At 51.1% G+C, this 26,301-nt stretch overlaps 2 protein-coding genes across 2 annotated transcripts in view; both read left to right on the forward strand.

Annotated features, from left to right (window-relative positions):
• Window positions 1-10,498, forward strand: part of TRIM47 (tripartite motif containing 47) — a 17,343-nt gene extending 6,845 nt beyond the window's left edge. The window contains exons 7-12 of the mRNA XM_085304769.1: window positions 2-310; window positions 2,497-2,592; window positions 3,369-3,599; window positions 4,266-4,461; window positions 5,444-5,518; window positions 6,864-10,498. Coding sequence (XP_085160895.1) covers window positions 2-310; window positions 2,497-2,592; window positions 3,369-3,599; window positions 4,266-4,461; window positions 5,444-5,518; window positions 6,864-7,489 — 1,533 coding nt within the window. The 3' untranslated portion in view covers window positions 7,490-10,498. The remainder of the gene's footprint in view (window position 1; window positions 311-2,496; window positions 2,593-3,368; window positions 3,600-4,265; window positions 4,462-5,443; window positions 5,519-6,863) is intronic.
• Window positions 10,499-12,978: 2,480 nt separating this feature from the next.
• On the forward strand, window positions 12,979-20,937 carry WBP2 (WW domain binding protein 2). Its single transcript, XM_085304486.1, has 8 exons — window positions 12,979-13,093; window positions 14,331-14,439; window positions 14,973-15,108; window positions 16,713-16,805; window positions 17,112-17,228; window positions 17,453-17,578; window positions 18,953-19,029; window positions 19,307-20,937. Exons 1-8 carry the CDS (start codon window positions 13,035-13,037, stop codon window positions 19,358-19,360), a joined length of 771 nt encoding a protein of 256 aa, XP_085160612.1. The 5' UTR covers window positions 12,979-13,034; the 3' UTR covers window positions 19,361-20,937.
• The last annotated feature ends 5,364 nt before the right edge of the window (window positions 20,938-26,301 follow it).

A 26,301-nucleotide genomic window follows, 5' to 3' on the forward strand; every position in this document is an offset into this window, starting at 1 on the left:
GGCGGCGGCGGCGGTGCTGTGCGACGTGTGCCCGTCGGGGGCGCGGGCGGCGGCGGCGCGCTCGTGCCTCGTGTGCCTGGCGTCCTTCTGCGGGCCGCACCTGGAGCCGCACCGGCGCGCCGCCGCCTTCCGCGCCCACCGCCTCGTGCCGCCGCTGCGGCGCCTGGAGGAGGGTCTCTGCCCGCGGCACCTGCAGCCCCTCGACGGCTTCTGCCGCGCCGAGCAGACCTGCGTGTGCGCCCGCTGCCGCGCCCACGAGCACCGCGCCCACGACGTGGTGCCCCTGGAGCGCGAGCGCGAGCACAAGGAGGTGCGTGGGGCCGGGGGGAGCGGAGAGGGAGAGGGAAGGGGACACCCGCCGTGGGGCTCCCCCCACGCGGGACTTCGCGGTGGAGCATGCTGCATGGGGGGGGGGGTGTCTGCGCCGCGGGCCCCGCGGGGGATTGCATGCGTGCATGGGGGGTGCTGTGTCCGGGGGGGGATTCCTTACGTGGGTGCTGGAACCCACCCACCCAGTGGGGGTTCCCAGCCTGGATCCCTGCAGGGTGCCCTGGGTGGGATGGGGTGCTGCACCTGGGTGGGCGAACATGCTATGCCGTGCCCCCACGAGGCACCAATCCTGGCACGCTTGGGGTGCTGTGCTGCTGGGCACTCCGCACGGGGTGGGTGCTGCACCCCTGCCCCACCTAATCGCAGCCAGGGTGCTGCTGCAGCATGGCAGCCCGGGTGGGACGGCGTGCTGCACCCCAGGGTGTCATGGGCCCCATCTGGGGACCTCATCCCAGCACGGGGAGCGTCAGGTGGGGTGGGCGCTGCGCCCGCATCCCCTGGGGGGGGGGGCGTGCATATGGGGCACCGCCCCAGCGGGGTGCCCCGTGGTGGTGGTGTTGGCGGGGGGGGCAGGACAGGCGGGCGCTAGGGGCAGGCGTGGGGACGGAGAGGGGGCGAGCAGCAGGGCGCAGGTGGGACAGCCCACGGGCTTGGGGGTCCGGCCCCGTGGGGGCAGCGAGCGAGGGCCGGGTGCCCCGCGGCGGGGCCGAGCGCGCCGCGGGACGTTTGCCCTCCCCGTCTGGTTCCCACAGCATCGTCAAAGGGGTTTTTCTCGGCGCGCTGGCACGGGGCCCAGCCGCCGCTCCCGCTCCATGAGCCCTTTGTGTTCTCGCGTTTTGGCAGCAGGGTTTTTTTTTTATTTTTATTTTTTTTCCGTCACTCCCATTCCCAGATGAGGCTGAGTCACCTCCCGAAGTCGCGCCGGCCGCGAGCCTCCCCGGGAGCCGGGTCTCGGAGCGTGCTCCAACGCTCCCCGGGACCCCGGCGGCGGCGGCCTGCTCCCCACCGCCCCGCGGCCCGCAAAGCTCCCGGCGCGGCGGCAGCATCGTCCCCGCGGCGCTGGGACGCCCTTGCGGGGATTTGCCCTTCTCCTCGGGGCTGCAGACGGCGGCGGGGAGCGCGCGGCAGCCCCGAGTCTGCTCCCTCCCGGCGCTCTTGGGGCCGCGGGGAAACCCTTTGGTGGGCGTTATTAGTCATCGGGTGCCTTAAAATAGAAAACGCCGGTGATCCCGGCCCCGAGGAGCTGTCGGCCCTGCGCAGCCGCCCTCGGTGACCGTGTGAGCGTTTCAGGGTGGGAAAGGAGGCCGAGGAAGGCGTTCTTCGCCCCCCTCCGGGTGCAAATCCCGACGGATGCTGGGGGCCGAGCAGCCCCGGGGGCTGGGGTGGGACCGGGGCTTCTCCCACCGCGCCAGGCACGCGGCGATCCTGGTTTTCCATCCTGCACAGGGAGCAGAGCCCCCGGCCGAGGCGGGGACCGCGCGGCCCTCCCGGCTCCCGCGGGACCCGTCGAGGACGGGGCAATGGCCGGCGCTAACAATAGAGCGTCAGGAAATGCCGCTCTCGGACGGTGCTTCCTTTGCGGCCGGGAGCACCCCTGCTCGCGGGCTGTTTTGCAGCGATGGCTCTTACGAGAAACATCCAGGGCCCTCGACGCTGCGTTTCCTGAGCGCTCTAGGTCTGTCTTTCGCTTTCCACATGACTTGCAGGTTTTTTCCAGCCTTGGAAGACCATCCTGAGCCTGCAGCTTAGCTGCACTTGCTGCAAGCGCTGTCCAAAACTGCGCCCGGTTTTCGAAATCTGATTTTTCTTTTTCTTTGGTCTCATGACCGAGCGAGAAAGGCTGTTTGCAAATCAGATGGGTTTGCAGGGTGGTGGGGGAGGAATAGGAGAAAACAACATCTTTGCCTTGCCCCCTTTTCCTGAAGCTTGATAGCAAATTTGCGGAAAGAACGGGACGTGGTCTGTGGCGATCAGGGACGGGACGAGGCTTGCAGAGATCAGAGAGGCGTTTGCAGATTGAGTTCGGGAGAGGTTGGGTTTGTCGCCGTGGCTCTGGTGTGCAGTGGCCTCTGCCTGTCGGGGCGCACGGCAGGTTCGCGCCGCGGGTGCCCCGCCGCCGTCCCAGTGCTGCTGTCCTGGCTCAGTGTTTGTCCTCTCTGTCCAAAGGCCCAGCGAGCCAAATTCCTGAGCAATGTTGAGAATGAGCTGGAGGAGCTGGCGGTCACCATCGCGCAGACCAGGAAGATGGTGGAGCTCATTAAGGTGAGCGTGGCTGGCGGGGCTGGACGGGAGGCCTCCGCTCCCTGCTGACCGCTGCGGCCACGCCAGGCTGGCCCACGTCGGGCACGGAGCCACGAGGCGTTTCTGGCTGGCAGCGATGGATTTTCCCGGTCAGCGCTGCGTGATGGCCTCCCTCCGCCAGCGTCTCTCTGTGCTGGAGAGCGGAGCTGAAAGGGCCACAAGCTATCAGAGCGTGTGGGGTGTAAAAAGGGTGCTTACAGGGGAGCATGTGCTTGGTGACACACCAGTGACCGTGTCCTCGTGGGTCCTTTTCCCTGTATTAATGTGCTGGATCCGGCCCCTCGTGTCACCTCTGGATGCTTTCGTTTGTAACCTGGAAAGAGGAACGTCAAGAGGACCATGCCGGGGGAGTTCTCCAGCTCTTAGATCCCCCTCCCTCCAAGTTCAGAAGCAGTTTGTTGGTCCCCTTTGGCCCCGGTACACGCATGTGTCACTGCCCCGGGGAAATCTGAGCTGATGGAGCAACAGAGCACAGTGCCCAACTGGCCAGGTTCCTCCACATCAGTTAGGCATCTGTCTCCCACCAGGAACAAGCCATGGAGGTGTCCTGGAGGAGCTGGTCCATGACACCTGGGTTGAAAGTACTCTGAGCTCCTTGGGCTTGGGTGAAGGCAGCTATAAGGTGTCAGGGCACCCTGCAGAGCAAACCGAGGTGCAGAGGGGAAGGAGTGCTCTTCTGTCCCTGCACCCACATTCCTGTCCGTGGGCGGTAGCACAGACCTCTTGTCCCTGAGCAGGGCGCCGCCACCAAGGAGAGGGAAAAAGTGGAGAAGCTCTTCACAGAAGCCTCCGAGGTGCTGGCGACCTTCCAGAAGGAGGTGGCCGGTTTCATCGAGGACGGTGAGCGCTCCACACTGGCGGAGGCTGAGACCGATCTCCACTGGAAGGAGGAGAGGCGAGCCAAGCTGGCCCAGTGCAAGCAGAACCTGGAGAACGTCCCCAGCACAGACACCATCTACTTCCTCCAGGTGCGTGGGGAAGGGCCCAACAATGTGCATGTGTGTGTATGTGTGTGTCTCATATATATGTATATATAAATACATACGTATATATATGTAGAGAGAGAGAGAGAGAGATGCCTTTTTTGGTTTGTTTTTTTGCATGCCACCCCATTTCAGGTGGAGCTGGGTGCAAGGAGCAGTGAGATGCAAGGGCTGCAGAGTCTCAGTCCCATTTGCACGTTCCTCTCCCTTCCCTTCCCCTCTCCTGGGGGTGACCAGGCTACCAAAATTTCTCCTCCGTTATCCCCTCCCTGCCACCTCACAGCAGCTCAGGAGAAGCTGCTGCATTGCCCAGGCATGGTACCTAGGTGTGGATGGAGAGGGGTCGGGGTGCTCTGCTGCTCCTGCTCAGCATCCGCCCTTCACTGGCAGCCTAGCAAGAAGAGCCCTTTGGGGGAGGAGATGCTGCTCTCTGAGCTGGGCATGGTCTGGGTCCGGATTAGAATGGGAGCAAAGAGAAGGCGCCAGGAACACGTGGCCGGGAAAGCGGTCTCCTCCCTCGCGCAAATCTGTTTTTGGGCCAAGTGCAGCGAGCTGCCAGGTCCCGAATCCTCCAGGGCAGGGTGGGGTTGCGGAACAAGAAGCAGCTTCGGTTTGTTTGAAATCTCCTGAAACCCCGTCTCCTTGGCACAGGAGTTTCAGGCCCTAAAAATAGCCATGGAAGAAAATCTCTCCCCTGCTCCGAGCTTCCAGAAGGAGCTGAGCTTCACCAGATCCACCCAAGCCGTGTGCACAGTGAAGGATGTGCTGTCAGCCGCCTGCAAAAACCAGTGGGACCACTTGCTGGGAAAAGGAGTTGACGGGCTGAGCTTCCAGGAGACGGAGGAAGGTTTGTATTCACCCCCGGCCCGGCCGGAGATGCTCTGCAGGGCACCCGGCCACCGCGTCCTCCCCGCGGGGCACGCGCAAGCGGCCAGGAGGTGCTTGAGGCTCGGCGAAAGCGCTGGTGCCTCTCCTGGCGGCCCTCGAAGCTGCCCGGCACGGTTGCGCTGTGGATTTCACAATCGCTGTCTGGGCTTGCGCCTCGTACTTGAGGTTTTATACATATTTTCCACGGAGACCAGGGAATCGAGAGGCAACAAACAGCCTGGGAGTTAGGCAGGGCCCTGCGGGAGGGGGCAAGTGGCCAAGGTGGCCTCCTGTGAAAGGGGGCTTTCTCTTCCTGGGATAGACGATCCCCTTCTTTAGGCAGGCTGTGGCGTCCCAAACGTGCCGGCGTCAGAAAGCCGCAGCATCTGGAGGTTCGGGCCTCTCCGTGCCGCACGCTCTCGCGTAGGCTCCGCTCCCTGCGGCCGCTCGTTTTCTTCGGCGCTCGTGGGGTGGCAGAGGTGGCCTCCACCCTTTGGTGTGCCAGAGCTTGCAGGGGTGCGCAGGAGACGGCGTGGGCCGGAGCTCGGGGCCGGGGTGGCGTGCGGCTGCGCACCGTCGGGGTGCCGGGGGTGAGGCTGGGGGGAGGTAGCGGGAGAGGCAACGCGGGGAGAAGGAGCTGACGGACGTGGCGTTCCCAGTCCCGCTCAGAATCTGCCCGGCCCTGCCCACGCCTGGCTTGACTGTGCCCCAACCTGCCGCGTCCTGGAGGGCTTTGGATTTTTTTTTTCTTTTTCCCATATATTCACAAAGCATCCCAGGCCAAAATGCAGGAGGAGGAAGGTGGGCCTTCATCACTGTGCGAAGGAACACGTGTCTCTGGTACCGTGCACCCAGGCTCCTGGGGCACCACTCTCTGCCCCCCGTCTGGCTTCCAGTAACGCCCGCGGCTTTGGCACCGGTTTCTTTGCCGGGGGTAAACCCCTTCGTCCCTGTCTTTGCAGCCGTGGCTGAGTCGCAGTTTCCAGACAAGTCGAACAATCCCGCCTGCCCGGAGAGCCGCGATTACTTCCTGAAGTGTAAGTGACGGCCTTTTGCTTTGACGCGGGTTGCTAAGGCCGGTCTTCCCTTTGCTCTCTGCGGACAGCTGGCTCCATCCCGCGTCTCCGGCAGGCCCCGGACCCGAGCCGGTGGCTGGCAGGAGCTCTGCCATGCCCCAGGAGAAACGCTGCGGAGCTAATGAGGAAGTCTCCTTGCTTTCCTGACAACAGCCGTAATCTGGGTGACTTTTTTGTCCTCGGTCTGTGGTTCTGCTGGACCAGCTGCCGGGGTTTGTAGATGTATCATGTAACTTGTGCTGCCTTCCAGCCATTAGCTAATTTGATCCTCCGTTTAATTAGATCAGAATTTGTGCGTCTGCCGTGTTCGTCTGCAGAACAGCGGTCTGATGAGGGTCAGCTTTGACTGCGTTAAGCTGACGGGTAGTTCAGTGGTGGAGCAGAGTGCCGTGAGAGCAGGGCAGCAATGCGGGGTGGGGGGGGGAAGGAGCCAAGGGAGAGTTGTGTGAATTGAGGAAGTTGAGGACAAACTGGCCGTCGTCTGAGGATGTTCCCAACCAGCAGCGCTGTCTGGGTGTTGATTGGTCATGGTGGGCCAAGGAAGGGACTGGTCTGAAATAAGTTGGAAAACTAGAGAACCTCGCTGTGAGCAGGTGAGGAGTGGAGACAAAGTGTCTCCATGGCCCACACACACTAGGCAGCTGGTTTTCCATCCTTGGGCTTGCTTCCTTTCTCCCCATCCCCAGGGTGCGCCTTCATGGCCAAGCTCACGTCCCCAGGGACTGCTTGTAGGGTGCAGGGTGTGAGGTGGGTCAGGCTTCAACGCTGCATGAGTCCCCCCTGCCTCGCATGGGTCCTCATCACGGTGGAGGATTCATGGTCATCTGCTGAGATATCTGCTGAGGGGGAGTCAAGTGGTCCTCAGGGCCAGGGAACTGCATGGCTGGACCTGCCTTGGCAGTGCTGGGTGCACTTCTATGGGAGCCAGGAATCAAAGCCCAGGCTTAAGCCAGCGATGTTGTGCCACCCCGCAGCCCTTCGCGGAGCGGGGAATGAACATGCCGTGGGATCAGACACCAGCTGTGCAATGCGGTCAGCAGAAATCCATGTCCAGGGCTGAATTCCTGGGGTGGGGAGCACCTGGCAGCACTCGGAGGAGGGCTGCTACCTCTGGAAATCCCCTGTGTTAGGTTCTGGCTCCAGCAGCCGTTCTCTCAAGGGAGAGCCCGCGCAGCCCTGCATGTTGAGGGAGGCTTTTGGAGAGAACCTGTTTGGTAGAGAGAGCTGAGTGCAAGAAGCAGTTCTTTCTTTTAGATTTCTTCTTGTTTCCCCCCTCATCCTCCTGTTTTCTTCCTGCCTCACGCAGTTGCCTTCATCATTGACCTGGACAGCGACACAGCTGACAAGTTCATCCAGCTGTTTGGCACCAAAGGGGCCAAGCGGGTGCTTTGCCCCATCCCCTACCCGGAGAGCGTGACCCGGTTCATCAACTGTGAGCAGGTGCTGGGCAAGAACCTCATGAACCGCGGCAACTACTACTGGGAGGTGGAGCTCATCGACGGCTGGGTCAGCATTGGCGTCATCACGGAGGATTTCAACCCCAGGGAGTCCTACGACCGCGGCCGTCTGGGGCGGAACGAGAAGTCCTGCTGCCTGCAGTGGAACGGTCAGAACTATGTGGCCTGGTTTGGTGGCTTTGAGACTGTCATCCAGCAGCCGTTTTTCCACACCATTGGGGTCTTCCTGGAGTATTCAGAGAAGGCCCTGACATTCTACGGAGTCAAGGACTCCAAGATGACCTGCCTGCAGCAGTTCAAGGTCTCCCGTTTTAAGAAGGGTCAGTTTGATGCTTTCCAGAACAAGATCAACCACCAGTTCCCCTCTCTGTTCTCCTACGACCTGAAACCAGCCTTCTTCTTGGAGAGCGTCGATGCCCACCTGCAGATCGGGCCGCTGAAGAAAGATTGCGTTTCGGTGCTAAAGCGCAGGTAACTTCCCAGGGAGCTGGAGCAAGGGAAGACCCAGAAGAGTCTCTCGTGCAGTAGCTTGCCCCTATCATGGCTTCTCTTTGGTAGCATCGTATTTCTCTGTGACGGCCCTCCCTCCTCCTTATCTGCTGCTTGCGACCCAGGAGTGGATGAAGCTGTCTAGTGAGCACAGCAGTGGACTGGGACCCAGGAGGACCCGGATTCGAGTCCTAGCTCTGCCACTGGCCTGCTGAGCGAACTTGGGCGAGTCCTGTTGCTGCTCCGTGCCTTAGTTTCCCTGTCTGCACGACAAGGATGCCGATCTGGGCTTTCTTGCTGAAGCACATTGCTCATGCAAAGTGCCGGGTGAAATCGAAGCTGCACGTTGGCCCAGCTGCGAGGTTGCCTGGTTCCTTGCTCCTGAACAGCTGCTGGCGCTGCCCTGGCGACTTGTGCAGACGCTCTGCTTCGTGCCTTCTCTCGGGCTCTGTGCAGCTGCTTGTTTGGCTCCCCAGCACCATCCACGTGCTCCTTTCTGCAGTGCCTTGGAAACAGCCAGCCGGGCAGAGCCCAAAGCGGGCACCTCCGCTTCCCTGGCGCCGCGTAGCCGTCGTGCCTCGGCCGAAGGGGGCTGCTGGGGTGCTGCCGCGGCGCCGCAGCCTGCCGCAGCCGCGCACCGGAGACCCGCCAAGAAACGCGAGCAGCGCCGGCGATGAGGCTGACGATGTGCTTTCAGCAGGCGCGTTTCTCAGCGACTGCTTGCAGGAGCTTTACAGTCAGATTTCCCCTTGAGTTTTCTGATGGCGGTAATTCACTGTGCTATTTGGGGGGATTTTAGTACTGTTAAGCTCCCAATTCCTAAAGCAGTCAAGGTGCAGCTGAGCTGCAGACGTCCCCTCTAGCTTTCAGAGGTCATTACATGCCAAAGCGACGCCACGAGCGCGTCCGGGGGGCAAGCGGCGTGCTGTAGGGACTGTTGCGAGCGAGTTGATAACAGGCACATTGGGGGCATATCTCAGTTCTTAAGGGACTCTGGCAGTAAGTAACACTCAGCAAGAACGACTCTCGAGGAAGTATCTGCTCTGGCAAAGGTGGAAACTTCAGGCCGAGACAAGACGGCAGCTTCTAAAGGAGGTTTTCCAGGTCCGCCCCGGAGCTGGTGCGGCGGCGGTGCCGAAGTCCCGCTCGCAGCAGCAGCACAGGCAGCTCCCTGTCTCGGGGCAGCGTGCCTTTCTAGAAGTTTATTTTTTCTGGGGTTAGTTTGTTACCTAGCTCCTGAAGCTTGCTTTACAGAAATTAATGCTGCCTACTGTGTAACACGTAACTAGGGAGGAAAATACAGATTCGTCTCCGGCATGAGTGAGTCACTGATGACGCGTCGGCGTTGAGCAGGGGTGGAAAATGGCCCATTTATCTATATATATATGAAAAAAAATATACATCTCCCAGAGGATAAGCTGGAAAACATAGTAGTATATTCAAGGGGAGCCAGGGAGAACAGGCAGACGCATGGCCAAGAGGTTTAAAGTTAAAGCCACGTTTACATAAACACTGAGGCTTTTAGAGCTCCTTTACCTTAACTAGTCAAAGGGCCCCGGGTTACCGGCGCTGCCGGATCCCCGGCCGCCCGCCCCGTCTCCCCGCCGGGGCGTCCCTCTCTGCGGGGCGTCCAGGCTGGACGTGCCGGTGACGGCCACCACTTCCGTCTCAGACCCGGTGGGGGCGGTGAGCCCTAAACCGTGGCAAGCGGTGGGAAAAGGGGAAGTGCGTCTTTCAGCGCTAAATCTTTGGATGAAATCTCGTCCTTTCCTGGCCAGTGGGAATGTTGCCCGGACTCGTGTCCGGACAGGATTTTGCTCCTTGTGTCCTGAGCTCCTGCCTCGAAAACGCTTTGTTTCCCCCGCGCCAGCCTTTCCTGCCTGTGTTTGCCTTTTTGCACGAGCTGTCAGCGGTGACACGGCGCAGCGATCGGTGCTGTTTTGTTAGCCCCAGGGAGGCCCTGGCATCAGAAACGGCATAACCGGGTTAAAAAGCTAGAGACGTGCAGCAGCCCGGGCTTGGCGGTGTCCCGAGAGGAAGAGGGAGATAACCCCGATCTCTGCTGGCCGCCCGCAGGAAGAGATCCCGCGGGCTGCGCCAGCGTCTCGGCTCTATCTGGCCCCAGCTGGGACTGTTATTCAGGCAAAACTCCCGCCGTTACAGTGAGGAGTTTCGCCAGAGTAAATAGAGCAGATCCGGGCCGTCGCCCCGTTTCGCTCGGCCGTGGGCGGCTCGGGGGCTCCCGGCGGGACCGCGAGCCTGGGGGCTGCGGAGCCCTCGCTGCGCCGCGCGAATCCCTGAGCCCCTGCAGGGTTTTGGATGCTTTGGAGGGATCCTACGCTTTTCCCTTTCCTCTCGGTCCCGGTTGCCAAGTGGCAGCAGCTCGAGGGCGGTTTGCCGTGCGTCCGGGCTCTGCGGTCAAGGGCTGGTTGCTTAATTCATCTCTGCCCCATTAGCTAGAATACGGATATGCGGCTTTACAGAGGATTTTGAGGGCTCCTGTAAATGCGATGCAGCTGGAAAGCGTTATCAAACCTTCTCCTTTCCTACTGCTGCTTTTCTTCCAGGTTTGAAGTGCTATAAATCCTCATGTTTCAAGGCAGAAAGCAAATTCTAACTAAATTCCGATGGGAACAGTCGCCCCCGCCCTGGGCTGTTGGACCAGAGTTTGCTTGGACACACTGATCCCATCAGCGTGTGGTGTAAACTGGAATGATTAGGAAATGTGCATTGCATCAACCCTGGACCTCTGATTTTTGCTGCCATCGGAACGATAAATGTGGTGTGTGGTGGGTTTAGATAGGTAGCACTGTGCAACTGAAACAGCCTTTCCATGTCCTCTTATTTCTGCTGTCACAGAGCATTCCTCTTTTTAATTAGGATTTTTAAAATATACAGTTACTGTTGAGTCTTTTACAGTGTGTGAAGAAACTGTAACAGGATAATATAATGATACTAGAGACTACAAATTGCCATTAAATATTATACAGACATAGCTCTGAGTTGTCTTTCCTTTAAACATCAAACCAAAAGAGTTGTCCGATTATCTCTTTTATTTTTCTGTCTTGTACATATGGCTTAAAATAACAGAGATTTTATTTTCCAAGTGTGTCCAGGGGAATTGAGCCAAATACACGTTTTTATTGCTTGATTGCGAAAGAAATGGAAGAATCCTAGAATCCGAGAGCCATATTGCCAGTTCTGGGCAATTCAAACTAGTAACTTATCTCACTTCTCTCTTTGGGTCTCTTCTACCTCTGTCCTCAGCTTAAAAATAATGAAGCTTTAAAAAAATAGTTTAGGCACTTCTTTCCTTAGTGTTTTAAGCTTTTTCAGGTGTAAATTTCCAAGGTGTTCTATGTAATGGGGTAGTCTAAAGCTCTCCGCACGCAAGCTCTCACACCAACAGCTTTTTTTTAAGCAAAGGCTGAGTTTCTTAATACCAAATGTCAGCTGGAGCTACAAGAAAAACATATTATTGGGCAAGTTGCGACTCATGAGAGGTGGCAACGCTTCAGCTGGGAACTTTAGTGGAAGCTGAGTGTGTGTTTGCTACTGCCTTTAATAGGAGAGGAATCAGGACTGTTTATTATAAGTTTCTTAAAAGGGAAACTTGCAGCTTATTAAAAAGCGGATATGAAAAGCACAAACATGCTCTTTTCTTGCCAAGAATTATACAGATTATGTCACTGCATTTGTTTAAATCTGGTTTCCATTATGTAGCTTTTCTGCTTTTCCCCTGCCCTATCTGATTCTTAGGCACTCAGACAGGGCTGGAGGGGGCTGGGCTGCAAACCCTGCGGGGAAAAGCTCAAAGCCATTAAAAAACAATTTAGGAAAATGTGCATTGTCAATATATTAATAGGTTATTGATATGAAGAAATACTCAGATTGATTAGCTTTGCAGGGCTTCTATTTTAAATTAAATTATGCAACCAAATTTTTTTAAAAGTTACTCCCATCTGCTTACTTGCCCACTTGGAGGCAGTAGACTATACTTGTAGTATGGCTATGCAAATGCCACAGATATTTTCCTGCTCCCAAATTTCTTCCAGACCTGCCTTACAGTTCTTCAGTTTAACTCTCTTGAATGTAAATGCTTAATTTTACAAACTAAAAGCAGAGTGATTCCTGCACAGAGAGCATTTAATATTGGGCTCCAAAGTCTCTTTGCAAGCATCTGAAACACAAAATGTGCCTCAAGCATCTGACTTAAAAAATTGTTGGAAACTCTGAGCATCCTTGCTCCATCATTTTAGATACGGTACCACCAGGTATCTGAGATGCTTTTTTACTCTGCCTTACCAAATACCTGAGCTCTACCCTGGCCACCTACGGAGAGTCCAATTCTGTCTCCATTTCATTTAATTCTGGGCTTTTCCCTGGGAGATCCTGCCAAACAGCATTAAAATCACTTATGGTTGCATGTGATGTGCAAACAGCTCCCCTTACATGCCAAACTGGATGGCATCCCAGGAAAACTGAGTGTTTTTTCTGCTAGTGGGCTGGTCAGGAAATGCCTTTGGGGAAAAAACGGATGGTGCAAACCGCAGCAAAATACAGCATTTCAGAATGAAATGGCAGTTTGAGCAGTGCCGGAGCTGTTCGCTGTGCTTTTTTCGCTTTGCAGCTCCCACCCGTGAAGCGCAGCCTTCCCAGGGCGCCCGTGCGAACACCGCGGAGCCGCCTAAAATAGGAAGCCAGACAGACCGCCGCCAAGTCAAACAGGCTCCAAATAATCATTTTATTATATATGGTCAGAGGGACGCGTAGTAACATGATTAACAGGTTTCTCAACGCTTCGAATAATTTTGCCAAAAAGGAGGAGTGCGGATGTTTGGATTATCCCTACTGCACCCTGTAGAAAACATAAAGAGGGGGGTTAATATGTGAATGGTGCGGTTTAGCCCAGTAAAAATAACGCTGATTACAAAGCGATCATAAAGCAGCTGGTTCCTGGGTCTCCGCTGGATCCCTCGGGGGAGGTTTGTCAGGCCGCGCGTCCGCGGCTCCTCGGAGCAGCGCAGGCACCCGCGCCCGCCGCAAGCGTTGCCCCCTCAGCCCCAGCGCCCCGACGGCCCCTGCGAGCTGCCTGCAGCCAGGCGAGCTGCCGGGGCTGGGGAGCGGGGACAGGCTCTGGGGCGCTGTCGCGGCCGGGCGGGACCCTCGTTTCGGATCGCCAGGCCGCGAGGGATGGAGGGATGTCCGGCGCCCTCGGAGCTTTGGGAGGGGAGGGCGATGGAGGCGCTGAGCGCGGCCCCGCGGCCTGATGCTGGGCGGAGAAGGGCTGGAAGCGCCCCCACAAGCCAGTCAGGGCCCACACTGCCGCCTGTCCCGCACGGGGCGCCGAGCGCTGCTGAGGGGGAACATGGCGCCGCCCGGGCTGCTCGGAAACTACAACTCCCAGCATGCGCCGCGCGGGGGGGGGCGGGCGCGGCGGCGGCGCGTGACGTCACGGCGCCCGCCATGACGTCGCGCGCGCAGGCGCAGCGGGAGCCCGGTGCTGCGAGGCGGCGGCGGCGGCGGCGGCCATGGCGCTGAACAGGAACCACTCGGAGGGCGGCGGCGTCATCGTTAACAACAGCGAGAGGTGAGGGGGCCGCCGACCCCCCCGCACCGCCGCCATCACCCCGGCGGAGGGCCGCGGCCCCGCTGCCCGCTTCTCCACGCGAGGGGGGGCGTTAGGGCGCCGCGGGCCGCGGGCCGCGGGGGGGAGCCGATTTGCGGCCCGCCCGGGCGCGCTGGGCCCCGCCGCGGGCTCGGGCCGGTGTGGCGCGGCGCTCAGGCGCCCCCGGGACAGGGCAGCGGTTCGTCCTGCGGGGCCTCTTGCCCCGAGGCCGGCTGGAAGGCGGTGCAAGACCCGTGCGCCCGGCTTGCGTGCGGGGGATCGACCTTCCTGGCAGGATTCGCGAGGCTCTTGTCTGTGCTTCGAGGTTGCGTTCACCTCGTTGCTCAGTGTGCGCCCGGCTGGCAGCCCACCTTCGCTCAGAGGTTATCTGCGCTATAACCAGCGAAGCAGGTGTGTGCCTGTGCCGCAGCCCAGGCTGTGTGCGTTGTTGATTTAACTGATACCCTGGCTAATGACCAACGCCTCTGGCCCCTGTGCCTTCCCAAGGCCTTTGCTTTAGGGGCAAGTACCCGCTGGCGGAAGGGAGAGGTGAATGACTAGAGAAGGTAACATATAAACTGCCAAAGATAAGTGCCACAGAGTCTAGTGTTAGGTGCTAGAGTGACTAGTGTGCATGCTACCCTCTGCATCCATAAAAAGGTGCTGCACTGGTTTTAAGCAGGTCAGTTTCTAACTGAGAATTAAGGAGTCAGTGCAGGCTCATGAACTCTAGACACCAGAAAGGAGAGTTCCTTCTGAACATGTTTTTGTGATAGAAGTGCTTAAGCTGGGGTTAGGCATTCAACAGCCTTGTTACATAAGCCAGCTTAAGCAGTTCCTGCCTCTGCACTCCTTGCTCTGTTGTGTTGCTTGTGGTAAACTAAATTAGGGAACTGATCCAGCAGAAATGCAGCATATCTTTAAATAAATAAATAAATCAGATGTTGATCAGTTTAATTGACTAGATTCAGTACCAGCCTATGCAAATGGCTGTAGCAGTGCCAGCATACCGAGGAAAAAGTACAAAGCTTGGAACTAGCACTGCTTAAGTTGTTCTTGCCAACAAAAAATACAAATCAAACTGATGCTGTCTACTGAGCATTTGCCTGAGATTAAAGCTAGTTTTGGTAGGTCAATAAACTATATGTACACTGAACCACTGAACTAGCTGATGTTGAGCTGTAACACTGCTTCTCTTCTCTGGTTGTCTTGTTTGTAGCATTTTGATGAGCTATGATCATGTAGAAATCACCTTCAGTGATATTGAACCTATGCCAGATGCCTTCAAAGGGACCAAGAAAGGGAGTGTTTTCTTGACTCCCTACCGAGTAAGTAGCAAAAGGCATTATCTTGCATAAGGAGATAAGAACTCTTTGCAATTCTGTATTTAAATGTCCTCAGTGCATGAAAGTTGGGAGGATGTACTACCTCTTGAAGTATGGCTCATCCCCTCCTCCTGGGAGCATTAGGAATCCATTGCATGTCCAATCTGTTTGTCAAAAGATGGTAAAATCTGATTAGACTGAACAGCTGCCTGTGTAAAAACTATCAGACATCTTCAAGATTGGAAATTAGCAATGGTCTGGAAATGCTGAATGTAAGTTAAGCTACTAAATCATAGCTGTGTAGAGCTGTGAGTCCTCTAGAAATTGGGAGGAGTATTATCAGAGCAAGTGTAATGTTTCTAGAAGGCACTTTTGCATTGCAGTTTTAGTTTAGCTTTGTTGCTCTTTGCAGAACTAAGTAGGAGTTTCAGGTATGGTGAGTAGCTTCAGTACGTTGAAGACTCTTTTCAAATAATAAGTACAATTGTGTTTCCTGTTGGTTTTAAACACCCTTCGTAATGTTCTTTTCTTTTTAGGTTATCTTTGTATCAAAGGGAAAGGATGCTATGCAGTCTTTCATGATGCCCTTTTATTTGTTGAAAGATTGTGAGATTAAGCAGCCTGTCTTTGGAGCAAATTATATCAAGGGTACAGTGAAAGCAGAGGCAGGAGGTATGTATTATACAGATGTGCAGTTGAACTATAAAATAGAAAGCATCTTATTCATAGCAAAGTAAGTATTCATTTTGACCTAAACTGAGTACTGACCAGATGGTTTTTTACAGTCCTGCTAAAATATGTTTCTTTCTTTAAAACCAGTAGCTAAAAATATTCTCCTTGTCTGTTCTCTGTACAGTTACAATGAAGAGATCTGTTCAGTAACTGATCTCATTCCTGCCCTCTGTACAAAATACTAAGTTCAATCAGCCAAGTGATCTCACTGACTGAACATCAGAGCAGGGAACAGACTGTGTCAGCAAGACTAAGGATGTCATTTAGTTTTGGTCAGTTGGGGTTATCTATTAATTCAGCATCCAGATACTTCTGTGCCAAACACTTCTGATTCTTTCTGTGATCTATGTTGGTTTTCAGATGCAGATCTCCAGAGCATTGTTCTCCATCATTAGTTTCTTGTACAGTTCAAGGAAAGGCATATATATTGCCATAGTGTGTCTTAGCAGAACAAATGACGCTGGGGGGAAAGAACAGGCTATTTTGAAATTTGGGAATATTAAAGGGGTGGTTTCATACTGTGTTCAACAAGAAGGGGGGGAGAGACTTCCTTCTAAGGAGAAATGTACTTTGCGACTGTCTCTTCTTACCAAAGACACATAGGTCAATAAACTCTCTCTCTTCCCCAGCTTGATTTTTTTTTTCCCTACTGGCTGTGGCAGTGAAACCACAATGCAGTGCTTAGGAAAGTTCAGTCTATCATTCTAAAATCAACATTATAGCTTCCATGCAGGATCAAAGCAGGACTATTCAGCATGAGAAGGAGCCCAAGCAGTGAGGACGAACTCTGGAAACTGTGTGGAAAGGCAAAAGGCTTTAGCTCAATTTCTGTGAGTCTTCCCCAGAGGCTGTCTCCTTTAATGAGGATGTTGCTTCAACAACCATGAGTCTGGTTAAGCTCAAAAGGCTCTTTAATCTACATGTCCCTATTTCAGCACTGACAGAGCTACTGCTTTGATGCATTGTTGGGGACTCTAGGCTGTGCATGTTTTTCTTTTTTAGTCTGAAATATGAGATCTTGCTAATTTTTTATTATCCTGACTTGAAATATTTTCCATGGACTCTAAAGGATTTATGTGGCCCATGTTTTTCATTAAGCTCTTTGCCTCATTGGGCACTCAACTCCCAAACTAATTTATAGCTGACAGTTAGGTGTAGCTGCAGAGGCTTTTTAGCAAATGGGATTAACAAAATCCCAGTCTTCTGCGCTAATCTTATACAAAGCTAGAGCAAATCTAGTGCTTCTGATAGCTCGGTCTGTCAGCGGCTGATGTGATAACAGGTGGAACTTTAAAAAGCCTTTGAATGTCTCCCTCGTTAATGTTTCTTCTTGAGGTGTCTCTTGACCTGAAAATATTGTCCAATACGATTTTTTTGATAATGTTATAACTCTGCTGCTTTATCTCTATTTTTTTTTCTTGAATGTTTAGGATAAGCCTTTTGCATTATATACGGAGGATCTACAGATAAAGCATGGAGCCTAAACAGCATTGAAAAGGATCCTTATCATCCTTGCTTCTGAATTCTCTCTCTCTTCCCTGCAGGCGGATGGGAAGGATCTGCCACATTCAAAATGACCTTTTCAGCTGGGGGTGCTATTGAGTTTGGACAGCGTATGCTGCAAGTGGCATCTCAAGGTATGGGAGTCCAGTGGTGCGTAAGGTTCAGGAGCCCTCGCCTTATCTTACAGCAAGGGTAGTTTAAGTTGCAACAAGTTAGATATTTGAAGTCCATTTGAATTTCAGGCTGTAGTTGGAACTTGCTTGCTTAAAAAAATACTTTATTTTTTTCCACATCCAATAAGCAGCAGATTTCTTAGGATAGTTTGTTTTTTTTCAGATAGGAACTCTGAGTTAGGGGTTCTAGCCATGGAAGGCTCACTTGGACTGCGTTTGATGCAGGCGTGATGTTTTGATGTGGTGAACTTACCTTCACTTTTCCAGCCTCCAGAGGTGAGGTGCCCAATGGAGCTTATGGCTATTCCTACATGCCGAATGGATCCTATGCTTTTGCGCCACCTGCGGCCAACGGGGGCTATCCTTACCCACCGCCTCCTCCGGGTAGGTCTGGGAATTAATGATAGAACTTATTCTACTTAGCAAAAGTTAAAATATGTAAAAAGGAAAGAAATACAATTTTTATATCTCCTTTTACATTGGATCTGGTGCCTTACATAACTTTTGTTCCTGAGCTTAACTGTATTTGCCTTAGGTTTATTTAGGCTGCATGCTGTGACACACCCAAAGGAGCTAAGTCTTCTGCTGTGTGTTTCCCTTCCTGACAGAGTTTTATCCTGGGCCCCCTATGATGGATAGAGACATGGGTTACATGCAGCTTCCACCCCCACCGTACCCGGGGCCCATGGAACCACCAGTCGTCAGTGGTCCAGACCTACCTTCTACTCCCGCAGGTGAGAAGTGTGTTCAACTGGCTTAGCTCACAACTGCTTTAGAATGTCAGTAGCACTGGCACTGGAGAGAAGTTGACACACATTTTCTTATCATTTCTTGACAACAGCTGTGCAAAAATGTAGCATAAATCCTTGTTTATGCTACTGATGCTGTTGAGTGTCAACATTACTGCTCTTAAAAGTCGTAGTTGTGCTGGTGCCTTTTAGGTTTCACATTTGCTATGTCTTGGGGAACCTGGAGTCAATTTAGAAGCTCCCCTTAGAAGTTAAAATTATTTAGGAGAGATGCATTAGGGAGCTCCCCTAATCCCAAGCCTTGTGTATTCTGCTCAGTCTGGAGGCCAACTTGATTCTTTCCGGCTTGAATATCATCAGTGGATTTTACAGTTGGATTTATTCTTGTTTTCTTGAGAAGAACATACAGTTTGTGATTTTTCTCTTGTAATAAACTCATTCTGAGATGAATAAGAAAAAATTAAGGGTGGAATAGGTTTCTAGTCCATTTTAGTTATGTGACTTTGCTAATATTGGCCTTTCCACCCCCTATTTCATTCTGACCTTGTTATTTTGCCTTGAACAATATGCAGTTGAGGAGTAGACAATGGAAAGGAGTTGGAGAAAATTCAGTCTCAAATTTTCAGTCATTTGGGAGTTATCAGAATGATTTGGAACATGATCTTAAAAGGTTCTGCATGGGGGAAAAAAAAGCAAGAAATGGGCTTTTGTGGTTGGATAGAATCTATTTTAAGGACTTTTGTCTGGATAAGGACTTAGCTTTTCTCCAGTTTGAATCAACAACCAGTCAGCTTTGAACTATTATTTGGCCTGCATCTAGAAACTTGAGTACAAGATTTTTCTATTTTGCAAAAAATAGAGGATCTGGAATAGCCTCATAAATGACCTTTTTTAAAAAAAAAAAAAAAAAAGTCTGAATCCTCTGAGCTGCTATCAGCTTGTGGGGCTTTTTTGTTTGTTGTTGTGGGTTTCTGTGGGGTTTTTTTGTTTGGTTGGTTGTTTTTTTTAACTACTGAAGAAGATGGTTTGACTGCCTTTTTAAGGAGCATTTTTTGTATTCAGTCAGAACAGCTGTAAATGTTTATTCCTTGGCTAACACAAATCCCAGGTGACATTTCCAAACTAAATCTTGGTCTACTTCACTTGTGACTAGACAATGCTATGGCAACTGAATCTCTACTCTTTACTACTTGGAAGAGATTATACTTAATTGCCATGTTTGTCGTAGCTATTTTGCAGCTTGTGCATGGGTCAAATAGCACTCTAGTTATAATGCTTGATAGGCAGAAATATGAGGAACTTTTGATTATAAAAATTCTCTGCATTGCTGAATCTGTAACTTCTGTGCTTCTGTGACAGCTGAAGCGAAGGCTGCTGAAGCTGCTGCCAGTGCTTACTACAGCCCAGTCAACCCACATAACGTCTATATGCCCACAGTAAGTTCCTGTATCATTCTTTTTGCAATGTGAGCCCAAGAGTGTGTTGCCTGCAAAGAGGAGGCCTACGTTTTCATCAAGAGACCTAATCCCTTCTAAATCTAGCTTCCTCAAAGACTTCCTATTCGTTAGTGAATAAGAATTGTGCAAGTAGCAAGGGTTTTAGAGGGCCATATTGTTAATAGTACTTCTTCTCAATGACAAAGCAAGATTTTTCTGAATGGTTTTTGTTTTATCTTAGCCATGAAATGATGTTCTTTTTTTGCCTTCATTTCAGGACCAGCCACCCCCTCCACCATACTTCCCACCAGAGGACAAGAAAAACCAATAAGATAACACAGAACTTCTCCACCAACTCATTGCTTTCTTACTTCCCCTTTTGGCCGAATCTTGGGACATGGTCCATAGCACTGAGGATTAGAGCCTTCCCTCAAGGCACATAGCTTTCATGGACTTCAGTGGTGGATATGTGCGAGAAAGGAAGAGATTTAAACAGCCTGGGTTACCTTGTAGAGCTCTGAGGTGTTTCCATTCTACTGCATTACTCCTTTCTCCCTGTGCGTGGTAACACTAAAACTGGAGGTTCTCTTTGTGATTGTTTCCCTTGCATCCATTTCTTTTGATGCTTCAATTATACTTCTTTGAGAATAAGCAACTGCTTCAAATTGACAAATAACAGGCTCATAATATGGAAACAAGACCCTTAGTAGTCTTGAATTCATTTTAGTGTGTAGCCAAGAGCATCCCTGGATATAGGGATGTCTCTGGGTATTCCTTTCAACCTGGAGTATTGTATTCAACTTTCCTTTGCTACTGAGAAAGGGCTTCAAAGGGAACCTCTGGGATCTCAAAATAGATTGTTATCTATTAATTCTTTTTTCTCTCACTTCAGAAAAGTGATTCCTTACACTCACAGGAAGTAATCTGGTAGCCCTCCAAATTTTTCTGCTGTGAACTATGATGATGCAGAAAAGCTTCCTTTTTTAAGAAAATATACTACCCTTTGCAGGGCTGATTTAGTGACATCTAACTAGTTATAGATCATATGGGAACACTGATTTTCTGTTGTTTCTTTTTTTTCAGTTTGATACATAGGTTCGAGATCACTAAGTCCTGAACCTTCTCTTTAGAGCCATTAATGCACCTTTTGATTTTTTTTTCTTCAGCTGTAACATAGGTAAAACTTCTTGGCCAGTGAAGCATCTTACTGCTGTGATTTAACTGGTGAATTAATAGCTAATGGGGGGAACATAGTTTTTCTACTTTTGCCCTGGAAGCACTTGACAGAATATGCAAAACAATGGAATAAGCTATTAGGTATAATTGAGCCGTTCATTTGAGTGTTGTTTAACACTGTTAGTGCTCTTGGATCAGCTATGAATTTACTTCTCAGTAACTTGAACGTGGGCTCCTTGGACTGGGTGTTCAAACATTTTCCTTCCATAACCCCAGTCCATTGATCTCATTAGCGATGACTAGTATTTGGAACCTCTGCAGGACTGATCAGTAACCAGGTTGTGAAACTTGCATTGTACCCAGCTTTGCAGACAAATCAGGTATCGCTGACTTCTGGCAGTGTCTGTGGGAGATAAAATCCTTCTCTGCAAGTGTCAAGAAAGGTCATGTGCTAGGGAAGCTTGCTGAGACTTACTGCATGCAGCCTGCTTGGAGAGAAAAAGGTTCACCTTGTGTTTTCTTTTCACTCAAGTCTAGCTGATTAATCAAGTTGCTACTCTGTGCACTGATTTTTCTAGAATTGCTACTGCGGTGATGAAAGAAATGGTTATTTAAAAAGAGTATTTATTTTGAAAATGTTTGATTAATATATTAATGTGAAATGACTTTTGAATGCATTTTGTTTTGCCAAGACTGTGAAGTAAAGAGAAATAATCAGTTCAAAACTTAAAATGTTTGTGCATTTGTGTGTGAAAGGCAACCCTGATGGTAGCTTAGCAGCTTTTGGGTAGGGTGGGAAGGGATGAATTATCAGGCAGCAAAATCATTTGGTAAAGCAGGATTTTGTTCTCGGCTTAGCTAGTCATTTGTGACTTTGCATTCGTCACTTGATCTCTCTTGACTTCTGCTTACTTTAAGAAATGAAAATAAGATGTTAAAATCTTTACAAACGCCCATTTCACATTTCCTGTTGTAAGTGGATGAGGCTGCTGCTGAATGTTTTACCAAGCTGTGTTTTTCCTGGCCATTCCTCTTTAAAATCTCTATTCAACCTAATGCTAGAAGAGGTAGTCAAGGGACACAGCACAGTAATCACCTCTGAAATCTGTCTGCAATTAGAAGACAAGAATTTGTAACTTTTTTCTAAGTGTGCTGAGCTGCCTGGACAGCTCTGTACTCAGTTAGGCCTGTATTCCCTAAGGCAGTATGGTCCAAGTGCTAGCTTCTCTCTCTGGGAAATCAGGGAGTTGTTACTCAGGCAGCATGAAGAGCTCTTCCTGAATGTGCTCCAATAGGAGCCATGCAAGAGCTATTGCTACTCATGCACGAACAGAACTAGAAAAAAGTACCAGTTGGTAGGGTAGAAAAGGGGACATCCCACCCCATGGGATCTGTTCCTGTGGTTATTGAGATTAGATTAGACCCTCCAGTTTACGCTGACCTGTAGCAAATGGAAGGTTTTCCAAAGCTAATGTCCAAATGTTGCTCTGCTTCATTCCTCTTCCGAGTTGCAACTGGCCACCTTAACCCCCTTGAAGCTCCCCAATCAACTAGGATGGCAATCTTCCAGATTCCACCCTCCTCCTGTGTTTTATTTGGCTCTTATGCCCTTCCAGATACTTCTTTTATTTAATTTTAAAGCTGACTGATCTGCTTGGGTTTGTTTTCTGTAGCAAGAGGTGGGTGGAAAAGGAAAGCATTAAGATGTTACAGCACAGTTAGAGCCTAATAAATCTTGTTTTGTAAATTAAATTACTTCAAATCTAGCAATAGCTTGTACAAGTCAGCATAGTTTCTTGAATTATGTCTGTCCAGCTCCCTTCAGGAGACTGCTGTGGCTCTGTCAAACTGTTTTGTACTGCAGGGTTCTTACCTTGTTTTGAAGTGCTTTACCTCTGTTACCCTCTATTCCAAGACGGATAATCCTAGAAAACAGAGTTTGCACAAACTTCCCAGGTCTCTTGCCCAGCACCACTTTCTGTGCAGCTTTGATGTCAACAGTAAGTGCAAACCCACGAGATCTGTTAAATCTTTCTGCAACAAAGTGTGCTTGAGAGAAGAAGCATTTGGGTACCTGCTTTGATGAGAACTTGGCTTTGCTGTTCAGGCTGAGTCTCTGTTTCCTTAGTGTAGGCAAGTGGTAAGATAACGGACAGACCATGCCATTTGCTGCTGAAAATGAAGTTATTCTAAGAGACTGGGTCAGACTGGAAGTTAAATATTCTTTCCTTAACAAGGATAACAGTGAGCTAAATCAGTGGCTCTTGAACTGTGAGCTTTTTACAATGGTTTATTGGTGAAAGTCCCTGTCTCCCTAGGCGAGGCTGTGGCATGTTGTATGGGGAGCTGAGAAGGAGCAAGTCAAAATGAAGAGACTGATCATGGTTGTCTCAGTATGTCCGGAGCATGGTGGGGAGAAGCGAAGCACGTGGCAGGAATGATGAAGATGTGGGGCCAAAGGCCGGGCAAGTCGCACAGTTGATGAGACTGAGACAAGTATGACGCCGAACGGAGCAGTACAGTTTAGGAGGGTGCAGATTTTGGCCAGTCTGATGCAGATGAGAATCCCTGCTTCACTCGCTATAATCTGAGTGAAGAACATAGATCTGGCTTAGATATTTGGCATTCCCTATCCTCTCCCTGATGGGAACAGTGGGCTGTGCCCCATCTGAAAGTAACTTAGTTAAGTCGGAAGGATCATCCAGTCCTCCTGCCCATCTACAGGGGAAGATTTTAAATGCTAAAATAAGGAAGTGCTATTGGGGCTTCCTGCCCCTGCCCTGGAAGCAGGGATGAGAGTAAGGCAGGAAGAAATGGCAATGCATTAATATGTCTCCGTATCTAGTTTCAGCTTGAATGTTTAATCAGTTGTTATGTGGCAGTAAGGCTGTCATATGAAAGCTAAATCCATACTATCGATTTGCAGTTTTTGGACAGCATTATGTTTTATTGATCTGCATAAAGATAAATCTATTTAATAAAAAGAGAGGGGCATGTGGAACGATTAAATTGTTGGATCTAGTAAATCTTTGAGCATAAATAGTTTTTCTACTAATGTGTACAGTTATGGCTTCTCAAACTGACCTAGGCTCTTTGAGAAGCCTGTCACTTCACCTTCACGCCTGCTTCCCCCTCTGAACACAGGACTATTTCCCTGCTTCACTGGGGTGTGGTGAAACTAGGTCTTTCTAAAGTGCTTTGAGATCTTATGCAAAAAGCTGTTACTGCAGGAGTTGTAGGTACTAATTGCAAACTTTCTGCTGTAGCCCCTGAAAGTCTTGTTGATACCCTTTGGGGCTGGTGTACATCTTTACTCTGGAAGGGTGCTGCTTGTGTACGCTTGTTCAGGAATGTCTAGAACCTAGAAGAGGTCAAGCCATTCCCATCCACACCATCCCCCTGAGATTTTACCTAGGGCACTCCAGCTGTGTGCAACCCATCATTAAAAAAAAAAAAAAAAATCAGATGAAATCATTAGTTTGCATGAATTCCTTTTTAGCCGAGAAAAAGCACTAAATGGTCTTTGGGACCACAGTGAAGCAAACGTGGCCAGCTGCCTGCCTGCCCTGCGTGTGTTTTCCTTCAAGGGCTGCCAGCTGCTTTTCTGTCGGTAGACACTCAAATAAGCCATTGGTTGCATCTTCGCTGTGCGGGGACGATGTGATTTATGAGATGTGGCTTGCAGCGCTGGTTGCCTTCGCAGGCACAGTTGGAGGCGGCAGGAGGCGTGGGGCGAAGTTCAGGCTGAGCTCTTCCCATCGCAGCAGCTGCGGGAGCGCCTGGGAGTGTGTCCAGCGCCGGCAGGTAAGGGGTTCAGCCTGGCTGGTGTGCGCACCTCGCAGTCACCTTCGGAGTGGCAGCTGTGTCATGGCTTGTGGCAGCTGTAAATAACTCTCAAGTGGGCAGGGGAAGATGGGTTTTGTTAACACAGGCTGTGATCAAGAGTTGACTTCAGGTTTAAAGCTTTAGGAGCAAGTCCGAGTGACTCTTTTTTCTTTTTTTTTTTCTTTTTTTTTTTTTTTTTTTTGTGCATTGGTTAGAAATGCTGGGACATGCAGGGCAGAGTTGTTGATTTTAGGCAAAGGTTTTCTTCACAGTCATATTGGGTATTACTCACACGTCTGCTGTTCTGTGTGAGTCAGCTTGAAGAGCTGCCATCATGAGACTGAACTGGAAACTAGTATTTCAGCACCCTCCTTGCTCAAGGGCTGGCTGTTTGCTGCTGAGAGAGGCCACAGCGGGATGTGAAAAGCCCTGCGTAATTGTAAGAGCAGGAGTGTGGAGTCATACCTGCTGTCAAGGGCTGCTGGATTTTGTACTTCAGGGTGCAAACGGACCTGGAAGGATCTCTGCGGTGTCCTCCCAGCTGCCTCTGAACCGGCGGGTGATTGATTTCCTTCCCAGTTGGATATTGTCTCTGGATACTGGAGCAAAAGGTACTGGCTTGTACTCCACCGGTGGAATCTGTGGCGTGAGCTTGGCTCAGCAAATTCGGTGTTTCTAAAACTTTCCTTTACCCTGCTCGAATCGAGTCTTTCCCCTCTGAGTTTATGTAGTTTGTGCTGCAAGGGCTGGGCCCTGCCTTGGGTGCAGTCACTCTCCTTGCAGCACAGAGCAGCTGCAGTTATACCCAGTGTTTTGACTTGTCTGCCCGGCATCTGCGGATAGGGAAATCAGCACTGCAGTTTGCTCCTTTCTTCCAAGGTTTCTGATCTAGGTGGGTTCAGAGCCTGATTTTTTTCAGAGAAGCTTTAACATGCACATGGGAGAGGTGGCAGTAGGAAAAACCACGGAGGGACTGTTGTATTGAAGCTGGTCAGTGATTTTGCATATGTGCTCCAGCACTCCCAAACAGGCAGAAGGACACCTGGCATGCATCCCACTGGCATGCCTGGTCTGGTACCGAGATGTCAGCCCAAAACTTTCCCATGTTCACAAGCATTTTCCTTGGTTTCTCTTGGGCTTGTGCATGTCCCGCTAGTCTGTACTCAGCGCCACGAACCAGCAGATGAAACGGCCTCTAAATCCGTGTGTCCCTTCCTTGTTGCTGCAGCGAGAACAGCTGCTACCCTGGGCTCCGCTGGCGCAGTGAGAGGATGATAAATTGTGTGGCTGACACCGAATTCATCTTACTGGGAAAGGGAGGTGGAAAAAATATTTGCTACCTACATGTAACACAACAGTAATGGAGAAAATGCTTTAAAGCTGTCACAGAGCACGGCAGGCCAGATGAATAGCATCCAGGTTAATACATGAAGTTCACGTCCTCCTAAAGGAAGAGGTAACTGGAAGCCCATGAAATCTGCTTAGATACTTGAGCTGCTGCAGTATTTGAATGCCAGAGTGAGGGACTGAATCAAAAACCTCTTTGCTAGCTCTTATGACTTCTGCATTAGATCTTGCTATCAACCCCAGTGCTTCCACAGGGTTAAATCCTTCGCAAAGCCCCAAGGACACTTTTGTGACATGCCCTGACCCAGACTTACGGGAAGAGCTTGATTTCTGGTATGCAGGCTATTCTGTACTATCTGTTCCTCCTATTAGACGTAGCCTTGGTATCAGAGGTGTTGGGTGCCGGTGCCCAGTTCTCTAAAGTTTCCCTTTGCAATCACTGTGAGCCCAGCCAAGCGCAGACTGCTACCCAGAAAGATTTGGTGTCTCCATCTGCCTTGTGTAGCCGTGCAGGGAGCCAGAGACTCGACTTTTCAGCTGGGACAGTTTTCAGCCCACCCAACCCTGGGATCTGGCTCACATGCTGGTACTGGAGAGAGGGCAGGAACATGGGGCTGGAGAGGGCAGGACACTTGGTTCTCTCGCTTTTGGAAAACCATTCAGTTTGCATTCTCTAAGGAGCTGGAGCAGCTTGAAGCTCCAGAGCTTAGCGTCACAGCAGCATTTCCCCTTGAGGGGCTGGTGACAGCAAGGCCTGGTCTGTGCCCGACCACATGAAGCACTCCACGGTGCCCGGGTGCTGACTGTCTCGCAGGAAGCATGGCTGGAGTCATCCTCATGTGCACCCTCTGTGGAGCAGAGAGGTCTTGGTTGAAACCCGTGTTCCTGCCCAGGTTTTCCAGAGGAAATACAGGTTACACAAAT

The sequence above is a fragment of the Rhea americana genome, unplaced genomic scaffold (assembly GCF_003343005.1).
Source record: "Rhea americana isolate MKP2758 unplaced genomic scaffold, rheAme1 scaffold_21, whole genome shotgun sequence".
Lineage (NCBI taxonomy): Eukaryota > Metazoa > Chordata > Aves > Rheiformes > Rheidae > Rhea > Rhea americana.